This window comes from Ascidiella aspersa, chromosome 9 (assembly GCF_963924565.1).
Source record: "Ascidiella aspersa chromosome 9, kaAscAspe10.2, whole genome shotgun sequence".
Lineage (NCBI taxonomy): Eukaryota > Metazoa > Chordata > Ascidiacea > Phlebobranchia > Ascidiidae > Ascidiella > Ascidiella aspersa.
This window is the reverse complement of record NC_139455.1, coordinates 9,809,396-9,825,005: the sequence shown is the minus strand read 5'-3', so window position 1 is coordinate 9,825,005 and position 15,610 is coordinate 9,809,396. Positions and strand designations below refer to the sequence as shown.

General features: G+C 37.0%; 1 protein-coding gene across 1 annotated transcript; it reads left to right on the top strand.

Annotated features, from left to right (window-relative positions):
- Window positions 1–5,316: 5,316 nt before the first annotated feature.
- Window positions 5,317–15,245, top strand: LOC146132900 (uromodulin-like). The gene is made up of 6 exons (XM_083397593.1): window positions 5,317–5,465; window positions 7,996–8,158; window positions 8,692–8,849; window positions 12,097–12,268; window positions 13,542–13,609; window positions 15,053–15,245. The coding sequence occupies exons 1-6, from the start codon at window positions 5,317–5,319 to the stop codon at window positions 15,243–15,245; spliced, it is 903 nt and encodes a 300-aa protein (XP_083253719.1).
- The last annotated feature ends 365 nt before the right edge of the window (window positions 15,246–15,610 follow it).

The window sequence follows — 15,610 nt, the reverse complement described above, 5'->3', positions numbered from 1 at the left end:
ACCTTATGAATGATGTCATCGACATTTAAACCTCTAACAACATCACTATCTGTGCTTAAAAGGGTCTACAGCCATAAGCCCGAAATAATAACAACACCAACGTCGCAATAAAACACACTTCTGAATAAGACCAAAATAGGACCAATACATAATAGTCGTAGTACCGTCTAATATCTAAATTAAAATAAGTCCAAAACCCGTTAGAATAAGACCTAAAACGGTCAGAATCAGGCCTAGAAAACACTTTACCTAACCTCAAACCTCACCCATAAGTACATCACTAACTCTCTTAATAATTTTCACCCTTACCCATTTTTAAACCCTACGAGTAATCCCAAACAGGGCCAAAATTCCAATGCAAAAACAGCGGCGCCTGTACTGTACCGGTACTGGATCTGTATCACTATGAGCCTTACAAAAATGTAACCTTAAAAAATGAGGGCCGAATTTTTCCAGGGCCTAAGGCTGGGCCTTATTAGCCTATTGGTTAATCCGGCCCTGCATACACTCCATACAGTATACACCAGGGGTTCCCAACCTTTTTCCAATCCCGTACCACTTGGACGTTTTCTAAAGCCACGCGTACCACTCTTTGTATAACAGTAGTTCTTCACCTTTTTTCTACCTCCCCCCCACCCCCACACACTTTGGTCATTGTTTTGTGCCTTGCGCTCCCCTGAGATATTAAACAACAATAATAAGACACACAAAAGCTGCTCGGTATATTGGTTTTCATCGAGCTAATTTTGACAAACATGTTGTAAAAATTGTAACATTGCGTTAATCGTGTTTTAAAAGGGGTGATGGCACACAATTGGAGTTCCCCCCAATTAGTGATCAGCAAAAATGTTGTTCGTAGTTTGCGCAAAGCGCAAAAAAATTTGTAGTTTTGTTGTTAAAATTGGCAAAACACAGTATGTGGAGAGAGGGTGGCATGCTGTACAACTTAGATGTTTTTCAACCATATCATACTGTTCTGAATAATTATGATTGTGTTTCTTCGGGTACTTTTCTTAGTAAACATGTGTAATTTTGATGTAATGCATAAGACAGCATACAAGCAGATTTAGTAACTAAAGCAACATGGAACTGATAAAACATTATAAAATGTTAAATATTGGAATAGAGCTTGCGCCCCCCCCCCAAGAATTGCTCGGCACCCCCAGTTAAGAACCACTGTTGTAGAACAACTATTTTGATCGAATCCTATTTTTGCCTATTTTTAGCTTACAACTAGCATTATTTAAAAATTAAGCTATAAATCAGTAGTAGATGATATCTATCAAGAGCAATCATTTGACATAATTAACGCCCACTGTTCAACAGCGTTGTACGCTTTGCAAAGCAACTGTGCTCCTTGTCGACAATTGATATGATCAGTCTTTTGAAGATCGTAATGGTACGTAACAATGAAATAGGCTTTATTTTTTTTTTGTTGTAAAAAAAGCAGTTCAACAAAATATAAAGTTGTGAATCCAGTTTTTGTGAAAAAAAAACGAAAGATACTCGCGTACCACCTTGTAAACCGTCGCGTACCACTAGTGCTGTAAGTAATTTGTGCAATTTATTAGCCTTTTTAGAAAAACAGCATAGTTTTTGAGCCCCAATGTGCCTTGTAATCTAGCCGCAAACAATAATGCACCCCGTCCAGCGGAGTTTTAATCCCTACGCCTCGATAATAATTGGTTGTAGGGTTGCATGAATCATCCAACGCATTTCCGTTTCTTATTGTACTGTATATTTGTTCGCTCGCACGTCAGTTGTATCAACGCGGACTGTATTGAATATATATGTTGAATATATACTTTATGCACGAGTTTTCCGTAATAATTGTAAAGTTAGTTGCACCGTGCAAGACCTAAGTACATCGGTTGAAAGTGTTTAGCTCTATTGAAAAACAAATGGTCGTGAGGCAGCAGTGAACTAAATATTTTCATTAAATATTTTTCAGATAACACCATATATTGCAAGACGATTACGGGATTTAAGAAGGTATATTTTTATCGGCATGATGAAAATCGCATTTGCGATTTGTCTTTTGGGATTGCTGATAAATTCTTCAAAAGGTATATTTTTACTTTATGTTTATTTTATGAGCAAATGTTCGTGTAGCTTAAGTTTTTGTTATAAAGTGAAACTGATAGCAGGGTGGCCGATATTTCTTTTTTATTAGTCATAATACAGAAATTAAAAAACGATTACTAATTCTAACTTTCCAAGCAAGGTCAAATGACTTTGTTTACTTGACTGTGTAAATAACTTTATCTCTTAAAAAAATATATATATATAGCCTACTAATGCAACAGCGTCCCTTAATAAATTATTTCCAATACATTAGTTTCAATTTTTAAAAACCTAAGTAAATTGTTTCTATACATTATTTGATACAGCGCAAACTACAGTACTCGTAGAAAAAATGGCGTGTTTATAGTATTCTACAAATCAGCAACAGCAATCAGTTGATATGTGTGTCGGAAAGTCAGCTGCATTTCCAAATAAAAATTGGTTGTGCAGATGCCTTGAAAACCTCGTCAGTATAGCCCCGTTATCAAAATTGTTTCACGGCCAGAACAGTAGTAGTATTTTAGTTTTGTTTGATTGTTATAGGTAACCTGTACCTTATAAACTAAACTGAGTTAATTTTTTATCAATTCGTTTCCCAACGAAAAAAGCACTGTCAAACGACTGACAACAATCTCGAATATTTCCGGCTTAGTATAACATTGCTGTTGTACCTGTCATAGGTGCACACTGCACAGTCACATGTTGGAATGACTTAAGTCTTGATCAAATCGACTTAATTCGATTTCATTAAACAACGACTTGAAACTTTTTAATTCAATTAAAAAATAGGCCTTTTAAACTGAAAATGGTTTGCTATTTGTTGTCGCTAAAAATGTCTGTAAAACTTTTGCATTTCAAAGTATCAGGCCTGTCATTTTTTTATCCGGTGTCTCATTTTTTTAATCTGCATTTTTTGCTTTATTAGCTTGCCGAGGCCTGCGAAAAAGACGTGAAACAGATCTTGAACTCAACAACTTTTTTGTCGATTGTATGCGTACAAAGTCCAGTCACATCTTCACGTGGGAGAGTGTTGTTGATAACATCATATTTCACTCTTCTTGGTACTACGATAATGGTAATGGCGATTGCAACATGTAAGTACCATCAGTAGCAAAATAAACGGTATGGGTCGATAGTGGACGATATAAATGTTAATGCAGCGACACATGGAGTGTTTACCTCTAATATTCTCAGATACTTAAACTTCCAATTACTTTAACAGACAGGTTGTTTTGGAATATTCGAAAACATTACTTTTCTAAAGTTAAAACGACTATATTTAAAGATTATAATATAGGCCTTTCGTAAATTCTAGCCATTACAATTGTTAGACAATATTTTATTCATGGATGATTTGCTTTATTCGCAATGGCGTTATATATGCCCTTAGCGGAAACAACACAGAACAAACGATATGCTGGACGGACGTTATGGGATTTCTTATTTCAAGTACCAGCAGCGACCTCTCAGTAGCAAGGGAATGTGTCTGCGATTACTACATATCTAAAACTGGAGCAACGGTTTGTCCAACAGGTAAATATTATACATGTGCAATTTCTTTCGGGTGACCTTTGCACGGCACATGACTAACGTGTTCTTTTTACAGATTCAATACATATAAAATTGTTCGAACTTTTAAACTTAACAGCATAGTCCCAAATAGAGTAAGCCAAGTTTATTAAAAAGTATTCGTTGTAATTTTTTGATGGTGATTCGCCTTTTAACTTTGGCTTTTTTTATATTTGTTGTATTTTATATTCCAGAAATATCAAGCATAGTTATGTTTAAACCAGAAAAAAATATTGTTTCATATTTCACCGGTCGACAGTAAAACATAAAAAACAAATACCTGGCGACGTCAAGGAACTAATACAGTACCTTAAACAGCAATGCGTTTATAAATCAATGTATTTCTAATGTGTCAAAATTTTGTAAAAATAATTGTGTAAGATCAAAATTTGTCAAAATTTAATTTTATAGGACAGTGTCCAAAAAGACTTGCCCTAGTCATGACATAGCGTTATTGTTCTTCATGAAAACACGCCACGTGCTGCCACTTCTTTTATAAATATGTGTGCTACATTACAAGGAACCCGATAGTATGTCGAATTACTTGAAAGTGAAAAGTTGTTCTCTGGTCCAGACAAGTATATTGCAGGATAAATCATGTCCCGCGGTAATCCTGCCTAATTTATACATAATAAGTAGACCTGTCATTAGATTAAACAAGCTATGTTAAAAGTACGGTTAAATACAAACCAAAGAAAAGTATATCTACATCGGTCAAATGTTTTTGCTTTCGTGGTGTTCGGATGTAGCTTATGGTACAACAGCAAATGTATGGCCATCCCTATATGCTGTAATTGTGCCTGATATCGGTTAGTTAACCAAATTCTTTCACACAATAAAATTAACTATATATATATGAGAATATAGCCCAGTGGAACGGCATTTATTTAATCGAGTGCCAAATCGTTGTCGGTTAGGCTTAACGAAGAGTTAGTGAGCAAACGCCAGAGTAAGAATAAACCTATAACCTGTTTGTAAGTAATATTGATTTTATGGGTAACAAAAACAAAGAACGCTTGATGCAAAACACAATGAGCAGCCTGAATTATGTAATTATAAATATGAATTAAAGAAGCAAACGAGTACGGTTGACACTTGGCTAAATAACTAAGGGAAAAAATATAGTTTTTATTGTGTATTAGTTTCAGTTTAGTATAAACACTAGTAAACATGAATGTAAAATTGATGCAATGCGATGAACTGATGATTAATTTTGTTTCTTAAAATTTCAGCTCGACGGAAGAGGGAAACATTTGACCAAGGTCAGTTAAACAGAAAGTTAAAAGGCTTGGTAAGATACCTAAATACAGAATACTCTAAATAGTAATATTCAATAATGTCAGCAATATATGTTTCGTATTTGTACAAGCAAAAGTTGCAAGCTGTAAAATTGTTACGCTGGTATATAAATACCAACGTGGAAAATACCATTTTTTGACGCGATGCATATATTAAATAAAAAATGTTTTAAAGAACTTACATTTTTTAAGTGTTTTTATCAAACGTAATTTAACCTGTATAACTAAATTACTTAATATATGGGGGTCCAACCTGCTCCATCGGTCAAACAAAATCAGTGAACGGTACAAACAAACAATACGGGAAGAAAAGTTCGCTAATGAAATGCATCAATATATCCAGGCTATAACATGTCATTAATGTCTTTAAATACAAGGAGTGTCAATGGACAGCTTGGAATGCCCGGAAATCAATACAACAGAGTATTCTCAAGACGTAGCAGCGATGGTCACCATCGAAGATATGGCAGATCGCACATTCGAAGATTTCGAGTCGGTCGTCCAGTTTATGTCGGTGGAAGGAAAATGCGATGGGTGAGATGCGTAATAGATAACAAGCCAAATGCTTGTATTGGCCACATTTCATCACCATGTGACCCTCTAGAGATCTGGTCAGACTTTAACTTATAAATTTAAAGTATTTCTAACTCAGTTGCGTGTCAGTTTATCGCATCTAGAACTTAACCTGGTGCTGTGTCCAGCGACATGGGCAAGGGTGTGTTAATTTAAACATCCTGGTTTATTGCTGTAAAAACTGTTTCTAATTAACGCCCTCCTATGTAAATAATAATTAAGCCTCAAGGCCAAAATGATCAGCATTATCCGGGCAGTGTTTAAATATAAATAGAAACATCGCATAGATAGCGCAAAGAGGCGCTTAAATCTAAAACCTACAAATTTTGCGAAACCGACAAAATAAAGTTGGGTGTGATCCCGAGTTCTACTCAAAATGATAGGGGTGTCAGAATGTGAGGTGAAAAATTGTCTACCCTATATGACATATAGTGTGCGGCCATTATCGGTTCCGAAATTGCTATTTTGCAAAAGCGCACGTTGAACTCAGGACACGAGTAGCTTTAGTGGAGCCCCAGTCCGACCCCAGTCAAATAAACCGACTCCATCGAGTCCCGCGGGTCAGCGGGTCGGCTTCGACTGTGAAGACCTACCAGTCCTACCATGCATATTAATTACTTATCAACATATCTGTTTTGGTTATTATGTTTGTTATCCAACGTTTTCGACGTCCCACAGGAGACCTTCTTGAGGGTGAATGACACCGAAACCCCTATGTACAATGTATGACAAAAAAGGAAAACAAATAAAGGGTTCGCAACAATACGATAAACGACATTATGCGATATCCAACGACTGTGTCCGAATGAGACAAGTGTGTCAGGGGCCCAGGGACAGTTATTGATAAATGTGAGGCGGAACTTTTTTGTAATTTAAAAAAAATATCCGATCTGTATCAAAAGGTCATGCTGATATTTATGCGAAAATTTATTGATAGACGCTATCCATTCGTTAATTTTTCACGTCCCCTTGATAATAATTTTTTTTCGTTTTATCAACCGAGCCTATACGTTCAATGCAATTCTTATTTTTTCTAGAACTTGCAACTGTTCAGAACGTTTCTCCAACACGTTTGAACCGTCGCAGCTTTTAGATTGTACCACTTGTTGGCCGACTCGTTTGTCGTCTCTCATGCGTGATGCTTCACCGATTAAAAGGGTTGCCAGACAGACTGCTTTTGCTTTAGAGTTTTCTAGTAAGTGTCCGACAACCTCGCCGCCGATAACACTACCAGCATTTTTGTTTCAGGTTGGGCAAAATACCTCAACTGTAATAAAATTGGCCTACTAAAAAAACTCATTTTTTTTTCAACTTCTTTACCTGAGTGGCCCTTTTTGCTTCTTGAAACAATGGAGGACACCAACAATTTTAAATCTGGAACATTTGCAAACATTTAAACATATGACATCTATATTAACAAGTAAAACTCATAGTTAAAAACATGAGTAAAAACAGGATCAGACGACGTTTTGTTAAAAAGGAAAATATATGGCGACATCATCAGTTCTTGTAACGTAAACCTGCCGCCGATGGTTTTGGATACACCCTAACATATGATATCTAATTTAGTACTGGTGTAAGGCCTATTTAAAAATGTTATTGATATGCTCAAGCTTCATCTAAAAATTTCCTGATGAACCCTAATGAAGTAAGTCGATGTTTTTAAACCTGTGGCGTCGCGTGGAAGAATACCCCAACAACTCATTGCACATCACAAAAAATAAATAGAGCTTTACAATACAGTGATATTTATTTTTTCACCTTTACAAATTAAAAGCAAATGCTTTCGCAATAAAGAAATTAATTACCCCGTTGCGTTAAAAGTAACTTTCCCTTTGTATTACAATATAATTAATATATTTTGTTTTCCTGCCATCATTTTTTTAGACCCACCGATGCCAACACAGATCGTTTGTGATTCAAGTGGCGTTCAAATCAGGCAAGATTGGAATTTTATTTTTAATTGTAACTTGAATAAACATTTGTGCGATATTAAACCTGAATTGTTTTCCATCCATTGTTAGTCGTTTATCACACATTGACCTGATTTTTTTGCAGCACTAACACCAAGATATTTTAAAGTCGCGCCTGCTATGTGTCAAATGTTGCTCAGGACAATTATACGTCCAAAGATTTCAGCTTGCTTTCGCTTAACTTTTTCCTATGATAATAAAACTGAAACAGCAAGTAGGCTATCGTCGCCCATAATTTCAAAGTTTCTTGCATCTGAAAGGATGTTTTGTTTTAGGTTATGTAGTAGCAAACACCTTATAATGATAAATATGCTGTTGCTACCAGGCATAGTATATTTAAAATAAGTTATTCTGGCATATATTTCTTCAACCAACGTTTCGGCTTACTATACGGCAAGCCTTCGTCAGGGACTGACACACATATTATGTGTAGGCTTGTTAGATATGATTTCAAACATTTTAACACTAAAACTGATGCTGTAAGGGCAATTTCTCCTTAACCATTATTTTATTTTCAGAATCGGTAGAAAGAATCGGTTTAACGTTGGTTTTCGGGATGGTGATCGTCTTGTAGTGTGGAATGAGAGCGTATCAGCTACCTCAGACGTGCCACAAAGTTGTCGATCATTCAGTCCTGGTGAATTCAGCTTTAACCTGAACCAATGTCGGCCCGAAAGTTCGGTAACTGAAAATAAAGCGTTTTGTATTGGTATACAGTTAATTTCTATATAGGTTATATATAAAAAGGTTTGAAGTTAAAAAAAAAATAATTGTAAAATAAGTTTTATTCACCAAACTGTTGAATTGGATTAATGGGATTAACATTTTGCTATATTGCGCAAATCCCATTTTTATTTTTTGTCATGTTTTTTTTTAATGTGATTTTACATAAGTTTGTTTTGTTTCATATTATATTGAGCCTTGTTGCTATGGCAGGTGGACAATCCATCGTCCAGCAAGCCGCATGCGACACTTTCTCAAAATTATTTTTTTAAACAAACAACGTCCTTAATGGATTTTTGGTCTATTGTACTTGCAATTTCTCGCATGTTAGGATGAACACACATATTTTATTTAGTGTACTTATGTTAGCCAAAACAAGGTAAAATCGTACGACGCACATCAAGTTATAGTAACCCTCGTCCATCCTTTTACCCTATTGCCTGACGTTATAACAACTTTGCTAAACAGCTTTGATTGTTTGTTTGAAACAGATGAACAACACCCATATTCTCATCAAATACTACATTCAAAAAGTGGTTTATCTTCGTGATGAAATTGTCCAGCGTTTTGAAGACGGTTGTATAACGGTCCAGTGCGCTTTTGAGAAGGATAGCCTCCTTAGTTCGGAGTTTATATCACCCAAAATCGAGTAAGAAATTTAGGTTTATTCAGCCTTCACTCTATTGAGTGCTCAAAATATTTGATAAAATCTGGGCTACCTAATGTATCGAATTGGAGTAAAAAAAGCTCTTTCTGAAATGAGAAAAACTTGTGTCTTAAGCAATCGAACAACACTTTTTTACAGCCAAAAGCTATCATTGATAGCCTAGCCCAGGGTTTCTCAACCGTGGCCCCGGCCCCCCCTGGGGGGCCACGGAGCGGTCATTAGGGGGCCACGGGCATAACTCTCCAGCTAGATATTGCGAACACCAAAGTGTCACTATTTTCAAAATTTACCAGTTGACTTGATTTTGTGTTTTTATTATGACTGCAAACCTTTCTTGCAACGATTTAAAACACATTTTTCTGACACCTGCTTTGACTAGTAAGTATGGATGTTTAAAGTAGAATATTGAATCCTTTTTATTCGTTTCATCGCGGAAAGTTACGCCTAATTGGTCGTTCACGAGTGACAAGTTTGGTTAAAGACCTGTCGCTGTGGCGAAACAATTACTGTGCCACGTAGCCATGCAGTTCGGCGTCAGCGTTTTTTTCGGGCGGCCAATTATTACTTGGCGATACCCTTGGCCTAATCCGGGGGTCGGCAACGTACGGCCCGCGGGCCGCCAATGAAAATTGTTCGGCCCGCCGCCTCTTTGACAAACTAGACACGAGTCCATTTCACATACTTTTTGACTATTTTCACTATGTAAGTGCGAAAAAGTTTACGTTTGGATGCTGTCTTTTGAACAAGATCAACGTTTCTTTACCGTTGCGTCGTGGAAGGCTGCCAACTGCGTCGCGGACATGGCTGTATTTGTTATTAACGTAAAGAAGTAAAACACAAGAAAATACTTTAAACACAAGGCTTGGTATGTTTATAAGCAGGGGGGGCACGAGGGTTGAGAGCCTTTCAAAGGGGGCCACGAAGCATAAAAGGTTGAGAACTACTGGCCTAGCCTTTAAGAACTGTAATATACAAACATTAGCCTATCTTATTTTGTTTTCAGATATACTGCCAAAAATGTGTTACTGGCTAGTCGTCATACTGTACAGTGGAAAGAATAATCAAAGCTTATTTTCAATGTTTTCATAACTGTTAAGTTTACCAAGGTTTTTTTATTACAAAAATAGTATCACGATCATGGCTGTTGATTTTTTTTAATTTACACGCTATTATGAATACAGCAGGGCTCAACTGTTTATTCTCGCGCATAGGCCTGTCATGTTTATTATATGAAAGAAAGATAAAACGTATTACCCAATCAAGGCTGCCCTTGAGGTAATGGGTTTTGCTGAGGCAAGCCCCTAACCCAGGGCTTCTCAACCGTGACCCTCGGCCCCCTTGGGGGGGCCACGGAGCGGTCATTGGGGGGCCACGGGCATAACTTTGTAACTGTAGGTATATAGGTATTGCAAAACCAAAGCATCACTATACTCGAAATTCGCAAGTTAACTTAAAAGTGCCATTTTTATTATGACTGTAAAACTTTCTTGTAACGTTCGTAACAAATTTTTTTGACGCCTAATCATAAAGTGTGCGTCGAATGCTGTTGGGCAAGCAACTGACGTGTAGCCCAGTGGTAGCCAAACTGTGGGCCGCAGAGTCATATTTGATGGGTCCCGAGTTATTTTGAATTGATTAGTGTTATTATGAAGTTGTTGGCCGTGTGGTAGCCCTAAATTTGTTGCAGTGTATTTCAAAAGTTGGTGTGGCTAAGAATTTTGATATTGTCTCAGCGTGGTTTAGGCCTGCGTGCCAAATGTGGCTCTGAGAGTGCCGGTCAAGCTATATTTTTTGCCAACTTATATGTAAACGCAAAAATGTTGGCGCGCTTCGCGCGTAACCTGTTTTCTTAGTTTTATATTGTCATTATGGCTTGCCGATGTTTTCGATATCAAGGCGCCGGGTAAGTCGTGAGATTTATAACTGTACAGTTAAATTTCTATTAATTTATACTATAAATGATTTTTTTTGGAATCCTTTTCATATGCGTCACGTATCCATTGTTTTCGTAGTTGTATTTAGTGGGACTCTGTAAAGCGTACTTTAGGCCACCACAAAACAAAAATTGCCGAACACTGGTGTAGCCTAATGCCAGTTGCAGAAATTCGCAATTTTCTTAAAGGGCATTAACTTGCAAAAGAAACTCGTAAAACGCAAGTATGGTGCAGGGTTACTAAAGGTCGCTTTTAGACTAATACAGGGTTTCTCAACCGTGGCCCTCGGCCCCCCTGGGGGGCCATGGAGCGGTGATTGGGGGACCACGGGCATAACTCTCAACCTAGGTCATGGTATTACAAAAGTTCTTCTGTTTATGTCGGGTAATTGAAAACGATATAATTTATTCGTTTTATTGCGGAAAATTTGGATTAACGCAGCTCATCGCTGTGGAGAAACAATCACTGTGCTTCAAATGCAGCCATATATGCGGCGTAGCGTTTTTTTTTTCAGCGACTAATTACTGGCCGATAACCTTCGCCTAATCATAAGGTGTTCGTCAAATGCAATTAGGCAAGCAACTAACGTGTAATGCCAGGTACAGATATTTCCTTAAAAGGCGTTAAGTTGCAAAACAAGCATTCCATTGTAAAACGAGAAGTAAAAGTGAAAACACGTTAAATACAATGCTAGGCATTTTTAAGAGCAGGGGGGCCACGATAGTTAAGAGCATATCAAAGGGGGCCAAGAAGCATAAAAGGTTGAGAACCACTGGACTAATATTTAGCGAGGTTATGCACAACGCATTTCTCAAGTAATAGTAACGCATTTATAAAACGGAAATTCAGAAATCATCTCGACGAATCTAATAACGTTCGCTTGGCTCAGTACAAAACAGAGCCGAATGTATAAAAATTGCTTTGTAAGATAAAGCTTTGTAATGACTACTATGTTAATTTAAATTCAAATGACTGATTTGTTATTTTTTAGAAAATTATTGATTTTGTTGAATTTTTAGAAATCTTTAGAAACTGAGTACATTTATTTGTTGATTAATAGCCATATTTGTTATTAAGGTTAAGAAAGTAGTAAAACAAGTAAAAACATTTAAACACAACGCTAAGTATTTTTCATAAGCAGGCGGGGCCACCAGGGTCGATGTCCTTTCAAAGGGGGCCACGAACCATAAAAGGTTGAGAACCACTGCCCTAACCTATGCCTTGCGATAGTAGGCTATAGAAAGGACGAAAGCAGTTTGACTGGACACGGACCAAATTAAATAAACCTTTTACAGAAAACTGACTTTCGGACCGATTAACGAAACAGGAGTTTTTCCACTTGTGATGGAGATTACTGACAGCACCTTTACAACAGCGCTAAGTCCTGGTGCCACCATTGTTGTTCCAGATTTCGTTCATGTCCGAGTGAAATTTGAAGGTGATGTTACAGAAGTTTTAATACTACAGGTCAGAAAAATCTTGTTTTTATATGTGTCTTAAAATGGGGATTTATTATAAGATACTGTTTTCTTGACTGTCATTGCTACCAATTAGACCAGGGTTTCCCAACCCCTTGGGGGTACGAGATTGGACATCAAGGGGTACGAAGATCCTTGGGTCACAGAGCAGCTTTTCAAACAGCTTTACAGTACAGTTTTATTTTGGAATTGTTAATGATATTATGCCATTACCTTTGCTTTGAAAAAACAAACAATTATCTACAAATAATTGTTGTTTTTTAGTAAGAAATCTCATTGTCTCATAACAATGCGTTTTTTAACTGCGCTGTCCTACTTTAAGACATTGAGATTTGAGAACTGAGTATGAATTTACTTGCTGCCAACAATCAACAACAAAGCACAAAGTTTGGAAGAAAATGCACAGATATAGGGGGCATTCAATGTAGTCTCGCTGTAAATCTGCTACAAACAGTCTACTATCCACATCTAGAACTAGAGTGTAAAATACAGTATTTGAGTCACAGAAATCTGCTGTGCCTCAGGAGTTATTGACCGAACAATTTACGAAACAAGAATAGACATGAAAAACCTCTCAAATATGCTATCTTAATTTTCCTTGAGTAAAATCTAACCATCGTTTTAGCGAATTTTATCAATGAAGCAGCAACAAATATCTCACTGAGATATGGCCAACAAAATAATTGACGTTTAATTTCTTTTTGCGATTTTTGTGCGAAAATACCGGTTTAACCTTTAATTGAGATATAAAAGAAATGTAATTTAGCAATATATATCTGAAAAATTCCATTAGAACTTTTTGGGGGTACGAAGAATGCTCTGGTCTGTCAAAGGAGTACGAGCAGCAAAAAAGGTTGGGAACCCCTGAATTAGACGATGGACGTCAACGACGTGAAAAAAATCTAGACAAAACAATATTATAAAAATAATAACGACATTCATATAAATATTACCATTTGAATATTTTAATGCTGTTGTAATTTAATATTAGAGTTAGATAAACAGTAAAATACTTTGGTTATTACGATAGAAATATGTAATAACTTTTTTGGAATTGGGAATATTGTCAAGAGCCTTCAATAAATGTTGTGTCGGTTTTTATAAAACGTAAAATTTAAGCCTAAGAAACCTGTTTTTTAGCAGAATTTGATAAAATACCTTACTTAGATTTATTTAGCTTGTTTATATCTAATACTTTGGTTTAAGTGCGATATAAAGTGTATCTTATAGGCAGATTTTGTTCTATATATTGTTATTAAAAGGCTGTGGAATGCTGGGCATCAACCGACAACACTGGAGACCCTCCCAGATACGACATCATCAACACTGGGTAAATTTATTTTGTAGCGCACTAGGGAATGTAATGAAAGTTTTATTGATATGACGAATCAGTATTTTTGGTACGGGAGAAGGTATATCGATGTTTTCCAAAATGTTTGTTATACTATATTTGCTGCAACATGACTATTGTTAAGCAGGACCGCATAAAACTTAATTAACTCGCAAATGCCGTCTTAGGACCCATAAGAAGAGTTTAAGCCATGGGTCGGCAACCCCTGGCAAGCGTGCTATACTTTTGGCACGCGAGATGATTTTTCAAGGCACGCCAAATGATTTAACGCGCACGTTATATTACTTTAATAAGAAAGTGCAACCATTACATCACTATCACATCATTAACGTTATTAGCATTAGCGCTAACTAAATGATTGCACATATTTCCAGTTCATGTCCCAAATTAGTGTATTTTTGTTGTATTTAACATTATTTTTGGTGGGCGTTAAAACTTTTTGCGACTAACCGTTCGTATTACGCCACAATGGCCTAAAAATAGCTTAATGTTTACAATGCATTCTACACCGCATTAGGCTTTCTTATATTACCACCACATTACCACCATTTCTTGACCAAACAAGAATGTTTTTGCCAAAGATTTAAAATGAAAACAAAAGATTAACAAAACGCTAGGAACCATAGACAGGACCGGATTAAGGTTTTCATGGACCTGGGGGTAAGCTCGTGTGTTTTTGTGCGACTGAGAAACCAAGCTAAAAGCGAAACTGATACTGCAGTTAACACTTCCAGGTATCGGCTGAAAAGCGTCGAAGTATATTCCAAAATAACCGGCACGGTATTGTGTTCGTTACAGTTCGGTTTTTCAGCTGAGTTAGGTATCTTTAAATTAGGTTTAACGGCGCCCCTCAAGATACGTAAATTAGATGTCAGATAATTCGTAAATTAGATGTTAGATCACAGCAGGGCTGCGGAGACTCGGAACTCGAGTAAGACCACGTAAAACTACCCGAGTTCGACGTGTGCACATGCGAAGTACCAAAATTCGAAACTGAGAAGCAAACCGTAAATTGTAAAGGTCGAAGAGCATATAATGGCATAATTCCATGACCTCTATGAGCGGATTGCTGAATATCCATCTTATTTGGGTTACAAGTCGGTGAAATACAAGCTGTGGAGTCTGAGCCGGACTCGGAGCTAGATAAATTGCACATTTGACTGGAGTGGGACTCGGGGGTCTCACTCTGGTTCAATTTTTGGGCGGAATCAGACTCGGGCTGTTTGTATCTGACTTCGGAGCGCTGGTTGACAGTGCAAAACCAAACATAGAAAAATGTTTGGCACGCGAGTGGTTGATATTTCGACATTATTCATAAACTGGTACACTGCGTACGAAAGGTTGCCGACCCCTGGTTTAAGCTAACACCGAGATGATCCACATTTTTCTTTACTTTTGTGGTAATTCTTCTTAAACTTCTAGATGCCCAACAAACGAGATGTACGATGGAGCGCCGGCTGTGGAAGTACTTAACAATTCACAGTCAAACGAAGTCCACCTAAAATTCCGCGCGTTTGTGTGGTCAGACTCCCTTCAAAACCCAGGCCCCATATTTACCCACTGCGTCATAGAAGTGTGCGATTCTCTTGCGGAGAACTGCACTATGGTAGGATAACCTATATGAAAATACATGTTTGCAATATATGCCGACCTGTAGATTTGGTGTTTCATAAGCGTATTTAATAATAATTGTAATTTTTTTCCGTGACATGTTACTCTAAGCTTTTTAACAGTACTTGGCTGCATGAAACGGTTTGCTTTTTTATTTATCAGACTCAGACGAAAAATTTGTTTGTTTTTAGACCTGTCCAAACAAACGCCGAAGAGATGTCGATTTTACACTGGATGATGATCGACAAAGTAAATACCAAATCCTTACCTCTGACCAAATTAATTTTGTTTTACCATCGGATTGCCTAATTGTAAGTACTGTTGAATACAGAGGCAGTCCAGAATTTGCTCCACGTGTGTAAAAACTTT

Bases quoted from the DNA above. Each gene is read 5' to 3' on its own strand.
- LOC146132900 (XM_083397593.1), top strand. From the start codon at position 5,317: ATGGACAGCTTGGAATGCCCGGAAATCAATACAACAGAGTATTCTCAA. The intron at 8,850-12,096 runs GTAAGAAATTTA...AACCTTTTACAG, and splicing joins TTTATATCACCCAAAATCGA to AAAACTGACTTTCGGACCGA. The intron at 12,269-13,541 runs GTCAGAAAAATC...TGTTATTAAAAG, and splicing joins CAGAAGTTTTAATACTACAG to GCTGTGGAATGCTGGGCATC.